Source organism: Pinus tabuliformis, chromosome 6 (genome assembly GCF_031772625.1).
Source record: "Pinus tabuliformis cultivar Carrire ecotype Pingquan chromosome 6, CPIR1, whole genome shotgun sequence".
NCBI lineage: Eukaryota > Viridiplantae > Streptophyta > Pinopsida > Pinales > Pinaceae > Pinus > Pinus tabuliformis.
In genome coordinates, this window is record NC_142292.1 from 1,568,685,465 (window position 1) to 1,568,703,055 (window position 17,591).

The 17,591-nt window shown below is 35.0% G+C and overlaps 1 protein-coding gene across 1 annotated transcript in view; it reads left to right on the plus strand.

The window, feature by feature from the left end:
• Window positions 1-296: 296 nt before the first annotated feature.
• The window catches only part of LOC149264763 (disease resistance protein At4g27190-like), a 99,993-nt gene continuing 82,698 nt past the window's right edge, over window positions 297-17,591 (plus strand). The window contains exon 1 of the mRNA XM_089400735.1: window positions 297-2,485. Coding sequence (XP_089256861.1) covers window positions 297-2,485 — 2,189 coding nt within the window. The remainder of the gene's footprint in view (window positions 2,486-17,591) is intronic.

Here is a 17,591-nt window from a genome sequence, read left to right on the forward strand (position 1 = left end):
CTAACTATGACGCTGCTGCACAACTATAAGTATGCAATTCTTTGGTCCTATCTATCAATGTATGAGAGTTATAGGTTACAAAATCTCAGCATTAGTGTTCACAATCTCGGGTTGGTTTTTAGTTACATAATTTCTGGTTCCCTTCCACAAGGCTCTGCTCTCGCAGTGTTAATATTGGTTGAGGATTTCATTAGCTGGAGAGTATTTTTCATTTTGAGATTTCTCAATATTGATATTCACCGTTGTGGGGCTTTGTTATTTTATGCTATCAAGGGAGTTGAACATATTTTTTTATCATGGGTGATCCTGGTTTCGTATCTGGATTTATTGGTGTGGGCATAGACATGGCTATCCACCAAATCATCCATCACGTTAACATTGCTAGACGTTGCAAGAAAGAATTGGCCAATTTGGAGCGCCTGGTAATGGATATTGAGCCAAAGTTGAAGGAGATCCAGCACTATCGCTTGCAATTAAATAGCCAGAAAATCTCAATTCCTCAAAGCAACAATAAGCTGAGACCCTCAGCTGTTAATAAATGGCTTAAGGAGCTGGATGCGTTTCTCCGACCAGCATCAGCAATGGCGCAACAATGCAGTACAATCGCTAAGTATGACGTGATTTCTCGTCATAGAATGAGTAGAAGGATTACTCGTTTGATTTCAGATATCAGAGAGCATCTCCAATCAGTTCCTTTGATTAGCATGCTCCAAAATGAGGAGCTCCGAGAGAGACTTTCAAGAATCGAAGAGTTGCACGCCTCTCCAGTTGCAGCCTCTACTTCTGCGACGTCCACCCAACCTGATGCTTCAAGAGGTTTCTTCATCAACGAGCCCCTTATCGTGGGGCAACACAATGCCTTTGCAGCACTAGAGAAGTCAGTGATGGAGGCAGAAGGTGAGTCTTCCTTTTCGTCCATTGGCGTGCTTGGCAAGGGCGGTTCTGGTAAAACCCTCCTCCTGAAGTCCGTCTTCAATAGCAAAAAGGTGAGGGGTTTATTTTCCAATGGATTGTTGCTTTGGCTGACTGTTTCGCAGTCTCCATCTTTCCCAAATCTTAGGAATCAACTCTTTTCCCAAATAGCCATGCAAGCAAACATAAATCCAGATCAAAATATGAATGATGAAGCTATAAAAATATGGTTGCATGAGAGTATGCAGGGAAAAAGGTTTGCGTTGTTCCTGGATGATGTATGGGAGAAGGGTCGCAGATTGCTGGAGGAATTGGGTCTACTCCGGCTAACCGACCATTCCACCTCCAAAATTGTTGTGAGTTCAAGGAACCAGAAAACGCTGCAGGAGATGGGAGTTAATGAAGATAAGTCCACATTGATTAGATTAGGCGATTTGATGGAGGATGATAGTTGGCGGCCGTTTGTTTATCATGCTTTTCCACATAACAGTGGAAGTCTGCCAGGAAACATCGACGAAGGAAAGGCGAGGGTTGTGTGTACAAAGTGTGGAGGGCTTCCCTTGGCAATCAAAGCAGTAGGGAGCGCAATGGCAGGTATTATTGATGCACAAGAATGGGACTTGGCAGTCCACAGGTTGTCAAACGCCAACAGCGAAGTCTATGATTGCCTCAGGTTTAGTTATGACGCACTGGGCAACTACAACATTAATCTCCAATTGTGCTTTCTGTACATAGCTGCTGCCTTCCCGGAAGACATAATTGTTGATGTTTGGGTCGTCGCAGAGTTGTTGTCGGGAGAAGGACTGCTGCGAGATCAGGGTGGCGACGACCAATTCGAGATCGGAGGAATCTACGTCAACAATTTAGCTGAGCTTTGTTTGATTGAACCGACATTGAGAGATATTGACGGGCGCGTGCAATATTTCAGGATGCACGACGTTGTGCGCAGTTGCGGAATACAAATTGCTGAGCAGCAAGAGAGCTTCTACTGTGGCGCAGGTAAGGTTCTCACAACATTGGATGCAGGTGAATGTTTAGCACGCACTAGAATTTTGTTGACTGGCAACCAGTTGACTTCTCTTCCAGAGTCTTTCAGAGCTCCAGAAATCTGCACATTAATATTGGATGGGAACAGACATTTGGGAGAAATTCCAAGAAGGGTGATTGAGAGCATGATCTCTCTTAAGGTTCTGGATTTGAGTAGTACGTCCATCCAATCATTGCCTGAAAGTATTGGCTGTTTGAAACAACTTGCATGCCTAAGATTACTGTATGTACCAATCAAAAGGTTACCAGCATCTGTCTCCAAACTTGTAAATCTCGAAATCCTGGATCTTTGTGGGTCTGGAATTACAGAATTACCTTCGGGCATTGGTAAGTTGAGAGCACTAAAGTATTTAGCCCTTGCATGCTGTGACGATTTGCGATGTGTGCAGCATGGCATATCACAGCTCACTTCTTTGCAACACCTCTCGGTTCCTAGCAGTGCGTGGAGTCGTCGAGTGTTTGAAAGAGGTCAAAAAGCGGCTTCCATTAACGACCTGGGGAATTTAACACAACTGAAATATTTGAGGTTAGAGAACAATGGAGAAACAATTTCTGAGGGCATTTTAGGGAGGATGCTTCGGATGGAAACATTGGAATTGAAGATCACGGTCACAACATTTTTACCTGAAGATATTACTAATATGTCAAAGTTGAAGAAGTTTTCATTACAGAGCTCTCACATAGTTAAAATGGAAAATAATTTTTATCAGTTTCAAAATTTAAATCATCTTAGATTATGGAATTGTAAAATGTTGGAAGAACTTCCACATTTACAAAATCTAAGAGGGTTAAGGAAATTGGATATTATAGGATGTCCGAAGTTAAAAAGGATTCCTAAAGAATTTGGAGAGATGGGGGCATTTCCTAGGTTGAAGACATTTTCAATGGTTATGTTAGATGAATTAGAAGAGTTACCAATGATGCACGAAGGTGCAATGCCTGAACTTGAAAATTTTACATTGATGCTTTGTGAAGCATTAATGATATTGCCAAAAGATTATTGGAATCTTAAAAGCCTTCGTAGTATAAAATTGTTTGGTTGTTCAAAAATTTCAGAGAATCTTGAAATAATCAAAACAACAAATCCAAATGTAGAAGTGGTAACCATGTCTACTACCAGGACGGAAGTACTTTTAGAAAAGTTTTGGCAACCAGTAGAAAAGTCTTGGCAAGAAATAGAACTAGACATGTACGGTGAATTTTGGAACGAAGAGTTTTACCTTTTCCTCCAAAAAGTGTATAGATATTTATAAAATTCTATGTATTATGATCAATAAATGTAATTTATTTTTTCATCATTTTATTATTTATGTTTTTGTCTTCGACATTTTCATATTTATATATCATATGTGAAGAGAAAGAAAAAATACATATTTTTAATTTATTTTTTTTCGAGTTAAGACTAACCTAAGTACCCCCGGGGGATTTGAACCGGTGACCTATCACAAGGAGTGCCTTAACAGCGCACCCATTCACCATCAATCCAAAACCCCGTGGGTCATATTTTTAATTTATTAATAATATTATAAATTTAGAAAATTAATTAATTATCAATATTTTTAATACAATTTAATTTTAATGATTTTATAAATTTTAAAGTATGATATATTATAATAATATTATTTAAATTTGGGAAAAAATAAAAATTATTAATACAAATTATTTATTTTATATATCTAATTATACATTATACTTATTTTAATCAGAAATTTTATCTTTTAAAATTTTTATTTTTTATAAAAGTATATTTTTAATTTAATTTAGATTAAATAAATAAATAAAATTAGTATATACACAATAATAGAAAAAATGACACAAAGAAGGTTATTTTTTATATTATTAAACAAAAAAATAGTTAGCTAGTAGTGGTAACAATGTCGATTACCAAAACAACTACTATGTCGATTACCAGAACAGAAATACTTTTAGAAAAGTATTGGTGAGGAGATATGGTGAATTTTGGAATGAGAATTTTACTTTTTTTCTTTAAAAAAAATAATATAGATATTTATAAAATTCTATATATTATAATTCATGATTAATAATTGTAATTTATTTTTCATTAATATTTATATATGATTAATTATTTATGTTTTTGTTTTGAACATTTTTATATTTAAATAACACAAAAAAAATATTTTTCAATTCATTAATAATGTTATAAATGTAGAAAAGAGTTATCAATATCTCTAATATAATTTAATTTTAATGATTGTATAAATTTTAAAGTACCATATATTAAAATGGTATTATTATTTAGATTTAGACAAAAAATCAATAAATGATTAAAAATTATTAATAAAATGAATTTATTTTATGTATTTTAATTATACATTATATTTATTTTAATTAGAATTTTTATTTTTCTTTTATAAAAATAAAATATTTTTATTTAGATTAATTATATAATATTTTTAATATATATAAAAGAATAGAAGAAAATGACTTAAGTAATGTTATTTTTTTTGGTATTTTTCAAAAAGAAAAGTGAAATACAAATAAATTTTGATAATTGAAATTTGAATTTCCAAAAAAAATTCTTGAGACATGCTATATAAGTAAAATTATTGTTTTATGTCGGTGATATTGCTTTTTAATTAAAATTTTGGATTTAAAAAAAATGTGATTAATAGTATAAGCTATGAGTGCATGGAAATGAAGGCAAAAAAGCTAGGACTACACATCTTGCTTTCATTGTTTCTCATAATGGTGATTATACTCATGTACACTTTTCAATAAGATAATGGAAAATTTTCGCTATTTAATTAAAAAAATTAATTGAAAATGGGTTATGACAATGTTGCACAATCATAAATTTGAAGTTGTTTAGTTATATGGAGGTGTAATGCTCACAAATTTGGGTTGATTTTGGTTATGAATATTTTGGTTATTCGCTTTTGTCAGGTCAGCAGGTAACTCCTCAAATCAAATTGTGTCTTTGCATTAAGATGGATCATAGATATATACATGGAGAGACTCTTGGTTTCATCTCCCAGTGGAGAGACTCTTGGTTTCATCTCCCAGTGTCTCTTTGTCTTCTAATTCTCTTTATTTTCTATTTACAATATTTACATGGATTTACCTAATCCCAAAGATTAGGTGTCAACATTCACCTCCTTAATCTGAAGGGATGTTGGTGAGTCCAAGCATCATTCTGAATCTTTCAAACTTTTCTCTTCCAAGCGCTTTGGTGAAGATGTCTGCAATATGCTGGTTTGTGGAAAAATGGTGTAGGTGGACTGTCTTGGCCTCAACATGATGTCGAATCAGATGGTATTTTGTATTGATATGCTTCGTTCGATCATGGAACTTTGGGTTCTTGGCCAACTTTATTGCATAAGTGTTGTCAATCATGAGAGAAGTTGAATGCACTTGTTTTTCCTGCAAATCTTCTAGAATTTTTCTTAGCCACACAATTTCCTTTGTTGCTTCAGTTGTTGCCATATATTTTGTCTCATTTGTGGAATCTAGTGGAACTGATTGTTTGTGTGACCTCTAAGAGATGATTCTTGATCAAAAACTCATAACATAACCTGAAGTAGATACCCCAATTTCTTTATCTCATCGAATTCTGAATCAAAGTATCCAATCAAGCTGAAGTCTCCCACTTGTGTATACTTAAGTCCAAAGCCTTGGGTTCCCTTCAAGTACCTTATAACTCTTTTGCAGTGGACCAATGACCCTCACAAGGATTTTTCATAAACCTGGAGAGGATTCCAAAAAAAATGAAATATCTGGTCTGGTAGTAGTTAGGTAGTTGAGACTTCCTATGAGTTGTCTATACTTCGTTGCATCCTCAAATTATTTTCCTTCAGTGGATGTGAGATTTAAGTTTTGTTCCATTGGAGTAGTCAAGTAATTGCACTCAACCATGACAAACCTATTCAACATATCTCTAATGCACTTTTGTTGAGAGAGGAATATCAACTTTGGATGTTGAGTTACTTCAATTCCAAGATAGTAGTGAACATAGCCCAAGTATTTCATTTCATAACATTTCCTCAATTCGTTCTTTATGGATGAAATGTAGCTCTCATTGTCCCTTCTCATCAAAATATCACCTACGTACAACAAAAGATATACAACTTTTTTGCCAACTTTATTGACAAACAAAGTTGCATCATGAAGATCATAATGTTTGAAGTTGAGTTTTAGAAGATGCTCAATTAACTTCTCGTACCAAGCTCGGGGAGCTTGCTTGAGGCCATACAAGGATTTTACAAGATTGCATATTTTATGTTCCTGACCCTTAACAACAAATTCTTCTGGTTGGGACATAAAAACATTCTCTTTCAGATATCCATTTAAGAAAGTAGTTTTTACATCCATTTGATGGACTTCCAATAGTTATGTGTTGCCAAGGCAAAGAGTGTCTAGATGGTAGCCCATTTTGTTGTGGGGGAAAAATTATCCTCATACTCGACCCCTTCCTTCTGTGCAAAACCGTTTTCCACAAACCTCGCTTTATGCTTGTCAAGTGAGCCATCTGCTTTATACTTGTTTTTGAAGACCCACTTGCAGCCAATTGGTTTGGTTCCTAATGGAAGATCAACCTGATTCCAGGTGCCATTCTTTATCAAAGCATCATATTCTTTCTGCATCACTTCTTTCCATTCATCATGAGAAGCAACTTCTTTGAATGAATTTGGTTCAAAATATGTAGAAAAGTTTAGTTCACAATCATAAGAAACATCCATATCAACAGGTGAATCAAAATCATCTACATTGCCTCCATTTTTTCTGGTTGAGCTTCTTGTTCCTATCTTTCTGACCTCATCAGGACGAACACTTTCAAGTGTCTTTGTCAACCATTTAGGAGGACCTTTCTAAGATGGCCTAGGCTACTTAGTTGATTGAGATAGGGCTAAATCAAGATTTAGTCTCCCAATTCTGTCACTAACATAACTCAAAGTGTCATCAGTGGTTGGAGCTTCATGCAGGGGAGAGAGTGTTTCAGAAGAAGATTCCACATATTGATCTAGTATAGGAATCCCCCCCTTCAATATGTGGAATCTGATTATCAAACCCTTGAAAAGATTTCACATGTCTGAATGTATCCAAGCGATCAAGTTGTCACGCAACAATATTGTTAGCCTTGGAAGATTAAAAAAAGATCACATCTCTAGATATTATAAACTTCTTATTGACTTCATCATAGAGACGGTATGCTTTAGAGGTATTTGAGTACCCCAAGAAGATAGACTTATGACTCCTTGCACTGATTTTGTTTCTCTCTTCCTAAGGTATTAAGGCATAACAGATGGAACCAAAATCCCTGAGATGTCTCACTAAAGGAATGTGGCCATACCACATTTCATAGGGAGTCTTGTTTTTTGTAGCATTAGATGGACACATATTTTGATTTGAAAATAATTTCGGAAGAAATCACATTGGTAGATTTAGGTCGATGCATTTCGAACCAGCCAGTGTGGTTCATCATCAGGACCAGATGAAAAATAAGATCAAAGCAGAAAGTTAAATAGGGAGTCCAAACCTTCTAACAGCTAAGGGAAAAAACAGCTAGATAACGACTATTTTTGACTGGATGGGAGAAAGGGCCAAAATACTAATTTATTTACATATTTAATTTAATTTATTCTAAAGATGAATCAATAATAAATACATTATATAATATATCTAACTCACCTTACCCTTAAAATAAAATAATTGTTATTTATTTACTCATAACTAAATAGATAATAATAATATCTAACTAAGGTGATATAATAATATCTAACTAACCTAACCCTAAAAATAAAAATATTATTTATTTATTTATTTATTTTAATTTCTATCTAAGTAATATGACCCTTAGAAAAAAGAATAAATAAACTAAATTTTTTAATAAAATAAAAATTAAAATGGTTAAATATTTAATTAAACTAATTTTTTTAATGAAATAAAAATTAAAATGGTAAATATTAAGCTTAACTGAAATGTGAAAGAAATAACACGTTATAAAGGAAGATATTTTTTGACTTTTATTTGGTTATAGTTACTATGAATAATCAAATTTATTTTTAATTAGGTTATTTTTTAGTACAAAAAAAAGAGAGGTTTGGTTGAATATTAAACTTAAATGAAATGAGAAGGAAATATTTAGTTATAAAAAGGAATAAATAATATAAATTCTTTCATCTATTCATGTACTAGGAATAATCGAATTTAATATTAATTAAGGTATTTTTTAGATTTAAAAAAAAAAGGAGGGAAGGGATCAAGGAACCAACCTCAAGGGGGGGAAATTAAAAAATATAAAAATCGAAGGGAGGAGAAGGAGAAACGAAAGGGAGGAAGTTAAGAGGAAAGGTCCGGAATCCAATAGCTATTGATTTTCCACCCGTCGTCCCTATTAAGATTACTAGGTCGCCTTTCAATCTCTATGGCTTCCCTAAATTTACGATGATGAAAGTGAGAAATCTTCGCAATTACCTTTGCCTCCTCAATGCATATATGATGATTGGTCTTCCTAGCATGCTCTGCTCAGGCCGAAGAGAATGTCCTTCCATGCTTGATATCGACAACGTGTTCGTTAATCCTTTGATTAATGGATCGACATGTTTCACCAATGTACGATGTTCCATAGGAGCATGGGATGACATAAACGCCTTTCAAATCTTTCAGGTCCACAGGATCTTTGGTTGATTTTAAGGAACTTCGTAAGGTATTAAGGGGTCTAAAGGTTGAGGGAATGTTGTGCTTCTTGAGGATTCTAGCAATCCTATCAGTTGTCCCCTAGATGAAGGGGAGGTGAACTCTAGAACTATGATCAAAGGGGTCTTTCTTAGCCTTATGACTTTTGCAAGCTTTGAGGAAGGCTTTAAGGCCTTGTCTCTTACTGTAACCATTATTGACGAAAACCTCCAAGAAATGGGATATACACAGCACATAAAAACTGCATCAGCCCAAAACATCAGTTTAACATTCTTGAAAAACATTATGGAATGTACCATATTTAATATTGCTCTATTCATTTTTTCAACTACTCCATTATGTTGGGGATTATAAGGCATAATTGTTTGATGTTTGATCCCATTCTAGCGAAGATAGTTTTGAAATTAATTTGAAGTGTATTCTTTTCCATTATCAATGAGAATAGAGCCAATATGAGATTGTGTATAATTTTCAATCCATGCATGAAAGTTCTTGAATGTTTCAAAATCTTTAGATTTTTTCTCAATAAATAAATGCAACACATTCTGGTCTAGTCATCAATAAATGTCATCATATATTTATTTACCATTTGCAGAAGGAATAGGCATTGGGCCACATAAATATGAATGACTGAGTTCAAGTTTTCTATGTGCTCTGGAATGAGAATCATGAAAACACTGTTTGGTGTGCTTTCCTAAGATACAAGCATCACATTGCTTAAGTTTCCTAGGAATTATAGGCAAACCAGTAACACCATTTTTCTTCAACAAATGAAGGTTGTCATAGTTCAAGTGTCCTAATCTAGCATGCCATAAAAGACTTGATGGAAATGTACCTTCATCATAGTGAGAACTGTATGAGAAGTTTTGTGAATGAACAGAGGTTCCTTGCAACTTCAGAAGCCTTTCTTCTTCTATCCCCATAATAACAAGTGAGTGATATGATTCTTTTCTGACCTTGACCTTGCCATCAAATATATGAATGGATTGTCCTTTTTGGCAGATGTGGACCAAAGACAGTAAGTTTCTCCTCAGCTCCGAGAGGTATAAAACATTATGTAGAAGAAAGTTTGGAATACTAGGCAATTTGAGCCTGATGGATTGAGTTTTGACTTGTGTACAAAGTATATTACTCCATCAACATTGTGAGTAAATTCTTCAAAGAAATCTCTCTTGAAAGTCATGTGGAAATTTTCTCTCGAATCAAGCAACCAATCATCTTTCGATGAAGCAATTGAAGCATTGAACAAGTCTTTAGTTACTCCATTATTACATTGTGCCGCAACATAGTGAGAGGATTCAGGTACTTTACTTTTCCCTTTGTCATTAGTTTTACCTTTTCCTTCATTCCTTTCCTACTCAATTTTGTCCTAAGGAAACTTACATGTGGATGCATCATGTCCATCTCTAGTGCATCATATGCAATGAAGATCAGACTTTCTCCTTGGATATGTCTGCCCCCTACCTCTAAAATTCCTCCTTCCTCTTCCTCTTCATCCACCTGTTCCTATAGAAGAATCTTGTGCATGATTCTTCTCCTTTTGTGTAAGGCATACAACTTTTTAAGTAGACTGAGGAGTTGAATTCTTCCCAAAATCCTTCTCTCTCTCAACAAAATTATTTTCAATGGAGTCAAAGGTAATCTCCTTAAGGTTTCCACTTGCTTGCAATACTCAAGATAATGTGAAAAGGTGGGATATAGTGCCCTGACATAAGCTATGAGAGGAATATATATCTCAGCACTCATGCCCTTTATATCATGCATAATGGATCTTACTTCTGATGCTAAGGTAAGAGGTTCATCATTTTTCAACTCAAGACTAAACAACTTAATCATCAATTCAATAAATTCAAGTTCAGAGTGTGGGTCATACAATTCCTTCAATTTCATTAAAGCTTCAAAGGCATTTCAAAATGGCGAAATATGGAAACTCACTTCTTCATTTACTGATGTTGAAATCAAGGCATAGGCCTTGTTGTTCTTGTTTTCCCAAATGCAAAACTCCTTATATGAAGTGGGATTTGCAGGTGCATTGTCTCCTTCTCCTTCACAAATCCCTTTCCACAACTCATTGAAAATGAGGGTGTGTTTTATCTTTCGGGACCACTCAAGATACTTATCTTTGCAAGTGAGAACTATTCCTACTATGGAGATGAGTGAATGCATCATAAAATTTGATGTGGCCTCAAAATAATTGCAAAAAAAAATGGATATGCCTTGTTATGAAACTAGCTCACAAAAATATAGAAAAGATAGATCAACGCCTTAGAAATAAGCCTCTTCGAGGGGGCAACCTCCTTTACATTACACAAATGAACAATTCTTAGATGATTCAAATGACAAAACCTCCTTTCTATATATAGGAGTCTACGGGGTCACAATATAACCAAGCCGACCTAACAATAATAATATAAAGGCACAAAAATAACAATAGAGGGATTCTATGGGGCACAATAATAACAATATGGGGACAATAGGGGCACAATAATAACAATAAGGGATACAACAACAATAGTAATGGGGGGATCACTAATATTATAGGGACCTAACATGCCCCTCTCCTTCAAAAAAGTGTTGTCCTCAATGCTTGAGTAGTTCTGGATGCTTTTGTATAAAATTCTCATCCTCCCATGTGGAATCTTCAACGGGTAAGTTCTTCCACTTGATGAGATACTCTGAAATTGATCTATTTCGTAGCTGTTGAGTTCTTTTTTCTTTGCCTGCTTCAGGTTCCAATATCATTTTTCCTTCCTCATCAAGTTCTGGCAATATTGTCTGAACTGGAAGCTTGTCCCCTATAACTTTCTTTAAGGATGAAACATGGAAAAATGGGTGCACTCGAGAAGCTGCAGGAAGCTCCAATTTGTATGCCATAGTACCTATCTTTTGCAACACCTTGTACGGACCATAATACTTTGGTGATAATTTGTTATCCTTCTTAGCTTGCTTGAGGGACATTTTTTTATATGGCTGTAGCCGTAGGAATACCCAATCACCTACCTCAAAACTTCTTTCACTACGATGTTGATCTGCCTGTTGTTTCATTCTATTCTGTGCCAAGGTGAGGTTATCCTTTAAGAGTTGGAGAACTTGTTGTTGATGCTTGATGTGATCTTCCACTACTTGAACCTTAGAATTTTCTCTTAAATATGATGTGATGCATGGTGGATGATATCCATAAAGTTTCATAAATGGGGTCATTTTTGTTGTAGTATGGAAGGAAGTGTTATACCACCATTCAGCCAGAGGCAACCATTTGACCCATTGTGTCTGTTTATCATATACAAAGCAACGAAGATATCCTTCCAAACATTTGTTTACTATCTCAGTTTACCCATAAGATTGAAGATGATAAGATGAGCTATGAGCTAACTGAGTACCAAGACAAGAAAATAATTCTCTCCAAAAATTTCCAGTGAAAATGGGATCTCTGTCACTTACAATAATCTTTGGGTTTCCATGTAGCTTTTGAATTGTTTCCATAAATGCAGTAGAAACTGTACTTGCTTTAAATGGATGAGATAATACACAAAAGTGTGCATACTTGGTAAGTTTGTCCACTACCACCATGATAACACTCTTTCCTTCGAACTTGGGTAAACCTATGACAAAATCCATTGAAAACTCCTCCCAACGTTGGCTTGGAATGGATAAAGGTTGTAATAGTCCTGGAGTCTTAATTGTTTCAACTTTATTTTGTTGGCAAACCAAACATTCCGCCACAAACTTTTGAATATCTGATTTAAGGCCATCCCAAAAAAAATCCTTCTTAACCCTGTGGTAGGTCCCTCCTAATGGAGAGGTGTGCAATTCCCTAAGAATATTTTGTTTGAGTTGGTAATTCTTACATAGGTATACCCAATCCTTGTACCATAATGAATCATTTTTCCAGATAAATGTATCAGATGTATTGGGATCTTGTTGTATCTTTTCAATGAGTGCCCACACTTCCTCGTCATTCTTCCATTCATCCCTTGCTTTGTTTATCCAATCTGGTTGGATAATAGAAATGGCGCACAGAAATGCTTCCACATCCTCATCCTTTCTTGAGAGTGCATCTACCACAACATTTTGCTTCCCTTTTTGTAGATGATTTCAAAGTCATAACCCAACATCTTTGTGATCCATTTTTGTTGCTCTTCTAAAGATAATCTTTGTTCTAAAATGTATTTAAGACTATCATGATCTGTTTTTACCTTGAAGTGTCTTCCCATTAGGTAGGGTCGCCATTTCTTAAGTGCATGTAGTATTGCCAACATTTCATTCTCATAAATAGCTTTTTGTAAATACTTTCCATTGATTGTATGACTTTCGAAAGCAATGGGTCTTTCTTCTTGCATTAAAACAACACCAATTCCATTTCCTGAGGCATCACATTCCACAATAAAGGTTTTTGTGAAGTCCAGTGTAGCTAAGACTGGTGCTTGGCACATTGCCTCTTTAGAGTCCATGAAAATGCATCTTTATTCAATAATGTTGTTAGAGGTGCTGCTATTCTCCCATAATTCTTAACAAACTTGCGATAATACCCTGTCAACCTGAGAAATCCTCGTAGATGCTTTATGGATGTGGGGATTTTCCATTCCTTAATGGTTTTAATTTTTCTAGGGTCTACCTTAACACCTTCATGAGATACAATATGACCCAAATATTCCACCTCTTGTACTCCAAAGAAACATTTTGAGATTTTTTCATATAATTGTTTCTCCTCTAATAGTTTGAGCACTATGTCAACATGTTGGACATGATCCTTCCAAGACTTGCTGTAGATTAGTATATCATCAAAAAATACTAACACAAATTTTCTAAGGAAGGGTTTGAAAATGGAATTCATCAAACCTTGAAATGTAGAAGGTGCATTAGTAAGGCCAAAAGGCATGACCAAAAATTCATAATGACCCTCATGAGTTCTAAATGTTGTTTTTGGAATGTCTTTAGTCTTCATTCTGATTTGATGATATCCTGAACAAAGATCCAACTTGGTGAAGTAAATTGATCCATGCAATTCATCCAATAATTCATTAATGACAGGAATGGGAAATTTATCTTTAATAGTGAGCTTGTTGAGCTCCCTATAATCTGGACACATGCACCATGATCCATCCTTCTTGTGAACTAATACTACTGGAGCAGAGAAAGAACTTTGACTAGGTTGAATTATACCAGCCTCTAGCATTTCTGCAACCATATGTTCAATTTCACTCTTTTGGGCATAGGGATATCTGTACGGCCTAATGTTTGGAGGAACACTTCCTGGAATCAAATGAATAGCATGATCATGATCACGAATAGGCGGGAAACCTTTGGGAGTCTCAAATACCTTGGAATGATTGTCCAATACTTTTTGGAGATCTAGAGAAATAGATGATTTCGATGTGGGAACCTCTAGCGAACATAATTGTGCAATTACACCTTGTTGTTCCTTCTTTAGAAGCTTTGTCATACCATTAGAGCTGATTATCTTTCCTGGTTTCCCTACAATACCCCTTAATTCAACTTCCTTTCCTTCCACAGAAAATTTCATGAAAAGTTCTTGAAAATTAAAAGCTATTGTACCCAAGGATTGTAGCCATTGGACTCCTAGTACAACATCAGCACCACCCATTGGAATGGAAAGAATTGGGCTATTCAATACATATTCTCCCATGGATAACTTGATATTATGGAACTTTCTAGAGAAATTTATGGTTCCTCCACTTGCAACCATCACTTGATACTCTGGTGCTAGATATAGGAAGCAATTCAATTCCTTTGCTATCTTACAAGGAATAAAATTATGGGTACTTCCCAAATCAATCAACACTATCAAGTTTTTCTTCTTGATATGTCCTTCTATCTTGATAGTTTGAGGAGTGGTAATTCCAGCCAATGCATTACAAGATATCGTTGGATTCATTTCTTCTTTATCTAAGGTTTGTTCCTGGAGTATATCCTCTTCTTTTGACATTTCTTGTTCCTTTTCTTCCTCCTCTTCACAATCTATGTAGAATAATTTGTTCTTAGCACACTTATGAACTTTAGTGTATTTGATATCACAAATGTAACAAAGCCCTTTTGCTCTTTTTTCTTCCAATTGTTGTGGTGTCAACCTTGTAGGTTGTGGAAGGCTAGGGGTAGCAACACTTCCATCTTTATAGTTGTGAGTGGTAGGCTTCCTGGTTGCCATAATTTTGCTTTCCATTTTTCTTGCTAACTTGAATGCCTTCTCCAATGAATCAGGTTCCCAAAGGCGAACCTCATGTTGGATATTATCCTTTAAAGTCCCTATGAACAGATCAATCCTATGCTCCTCTGGAATATCTTTTACCCTTATGTTCAATTTTTGGAAGTCTTCAATGTGCTCCATCATTGAACCCTTTTGTTTGCGATTTATCAATTGGCTAAAAAAGGTGTTGCTTTTTGTATCCTCATAATTTGTTATCATTTCTTCCGTAACAATTGCCCAAGTGACAATTTGTTTACGAGAGCAAAGCCATTAATACCATACAAAATGATTTGGTTCCAAATATAAAGTTGCAATACGTACCTTTTGTGTGTTTTTCACATTATGGAGATCGAAAAATTGCTCCATCTGTAGTATCCATGTTCCGGGATCCTTGCCATCAAACTTCCTCATATCAATTTTTGGAACATAGTGGGTCTTCAATCCAACATTAGAGTCTATGAAATCATGATTAACATTTATTTTGTTCTCATCATGAGTTTCCTTTACTACCCTTTCACCATTAGTGACCATTTCTTGTAGCAACTTATTCAAATATATCTTCAATTCTTCCATCTTATCGTCCATGCCATTCATATTAGCATCCATGCCATTCATCCTAGCATCCATGCCATCCATCTTAGCTTCCACGCCATCCATCATAGTTTTCACGCCGTCCATCTTAGCTTCCAAGTCATTCATCTTAGCTTCTACGCCTTTATTTAAACCATCCATCTTAGCTTCTACGTCTTTCTTTAAACCATCCATCTTATTTTCTATTACCTTTTGTGCGAGTGAAATTTGTTGCACTTGGTTTCGTAATATTGATATATCATGTTGCATATCTTCCTCTTCTTCATGAGTCATGCTAGAGCTTTTAGGTTGCTTACTAGGTGTTTCCATTTTCTTTCTCCGGGGTATCAATTACCAATAATAATGCTTCACTATGCCCTTTGAATTCCTTCAAACTAATTTTTCAAAGCAAGGTTATGCAAAAATCTAAAAAATACACACCTTTTTTCACTTGTAGTAGCTCGGTATTGAATCTGATGTACCTCTTTAATTTTGGATCTCCCAGTTCTAAAATCGTGACTTGCAGTAGCCCTCTGCGTCCTCTTTTCAATGCCACCAATATGATCAAAATTGGATTCTCCAAGGAAGAGTTATGCCAAATCTCCCATAGTGACCTGATTATAGACTAGTTCAGTAGAGTGAACTTGTACGACATGCCATGTGTCACTGCTTCAACCTTAGTACCTGAAACTAATATACAGAAAGCTAGAGAACATCCTCTTTCTAAAACTTCTTACGAGATTTCAATCTGTTGCTCAAAACAAAAGTTATGATGATTTTCCCCAGGTCACCTATTTGGAATGTAATTCGAGAGTCTGCAAAAATGCCAACTTCCTCAGATCATATCTCCGTAAATGTAGCGAGAAAAGATCTAAGATTTGGACCCGAAGTTCAAAACTATTTTTTCCCAAATGGGTTATTTTTTTAGCTTCTGAAACGTCGCAAAAAAAAAGTTATAGAGAAAATTGCACGATGACCTATTTGGAGCAGCGAAACCATAGAATCCAAAGCTCTGATACCAAATGTTATGAAACCAGCTCATAAAAAGATAGAAAAGATATATCAACGCCTTAGAAATAAGCCTCTTTGAGGGGGAAAACTCCTTTACATTACACAAATGAACAATTATTAGATTATTCAAATGACAAAATCTCCTGTCTATATATAGGAGTCTACGGGGTCACAATATAACCAAGCCGATGTAACAATAATAATATTAAGGTAGAAAAATAACAATAGAGGGATTCTATGGGGCACAATAATAACAATAAGGGATACAATGACAATAGTAATGGGGGTATCACTAATATTATAGGGACCTAACATGCCTTCAAAAGCCTTCAATTAAAAATATAACCTCTCGATATACCTTCATGACATATTACATAATGCTCACATATCTCATTACAAACCACATATGGTCCACATAACATATGTTATAATAATGTTCCACATATAATATATTATAATACACCCCTCAAAATAGGAACTCGACGTATTTTCCATCCATATGCTCCATTTAATATATGTGACATGTAAAAGATTATGGTATTAAAAAATAACTCCAAATACGGCCCTCAAAAATGCTAACACATAAAAAATTGATACACACACCATTCAAATAATGATTCACCCACCATTCAAATGTATATAGATAATTCCAATGCATCATTCAACAATCCATTCACTGCACGGTCATTCATTCGAATATAATATATCATTTCCTATTTATAATAGATTGAATGCAGAAGAATGCACCATATACAGCCTGAGACATTGTATTATAACCAGAGATACGAAATTCATATAAAACTTCAATGCACTCCAATAGATAGACTTCAAGAGTTACTCACATTTAATTAACGAATTTCTCAAATGTCGAGAATGGATTAATATGTAGAGAATGATTTCAAAAGAAGGTCTCTTGGTTTTTAACTTCATATCCAACAAGTCAACCTAGCGATCTACATCTTCTAGACAGAATAGCTAGCATTCAACATTTGCAGGAACAAAAAGGATCTATGTTACTTGGAGAAGAACTTTAGGGAATCAAGCCCAAAATGCAAAGGAGTTACTAAGTAGGAAAATACTAGAATGGGACTTGTGCTCCAACAATTTCACACTACTCAAGCCCAAATCTTTTATGAGAGTTATCCATTCAACAACAATGTATGGGATTATGCAGGGACTTGACAGAAATGTT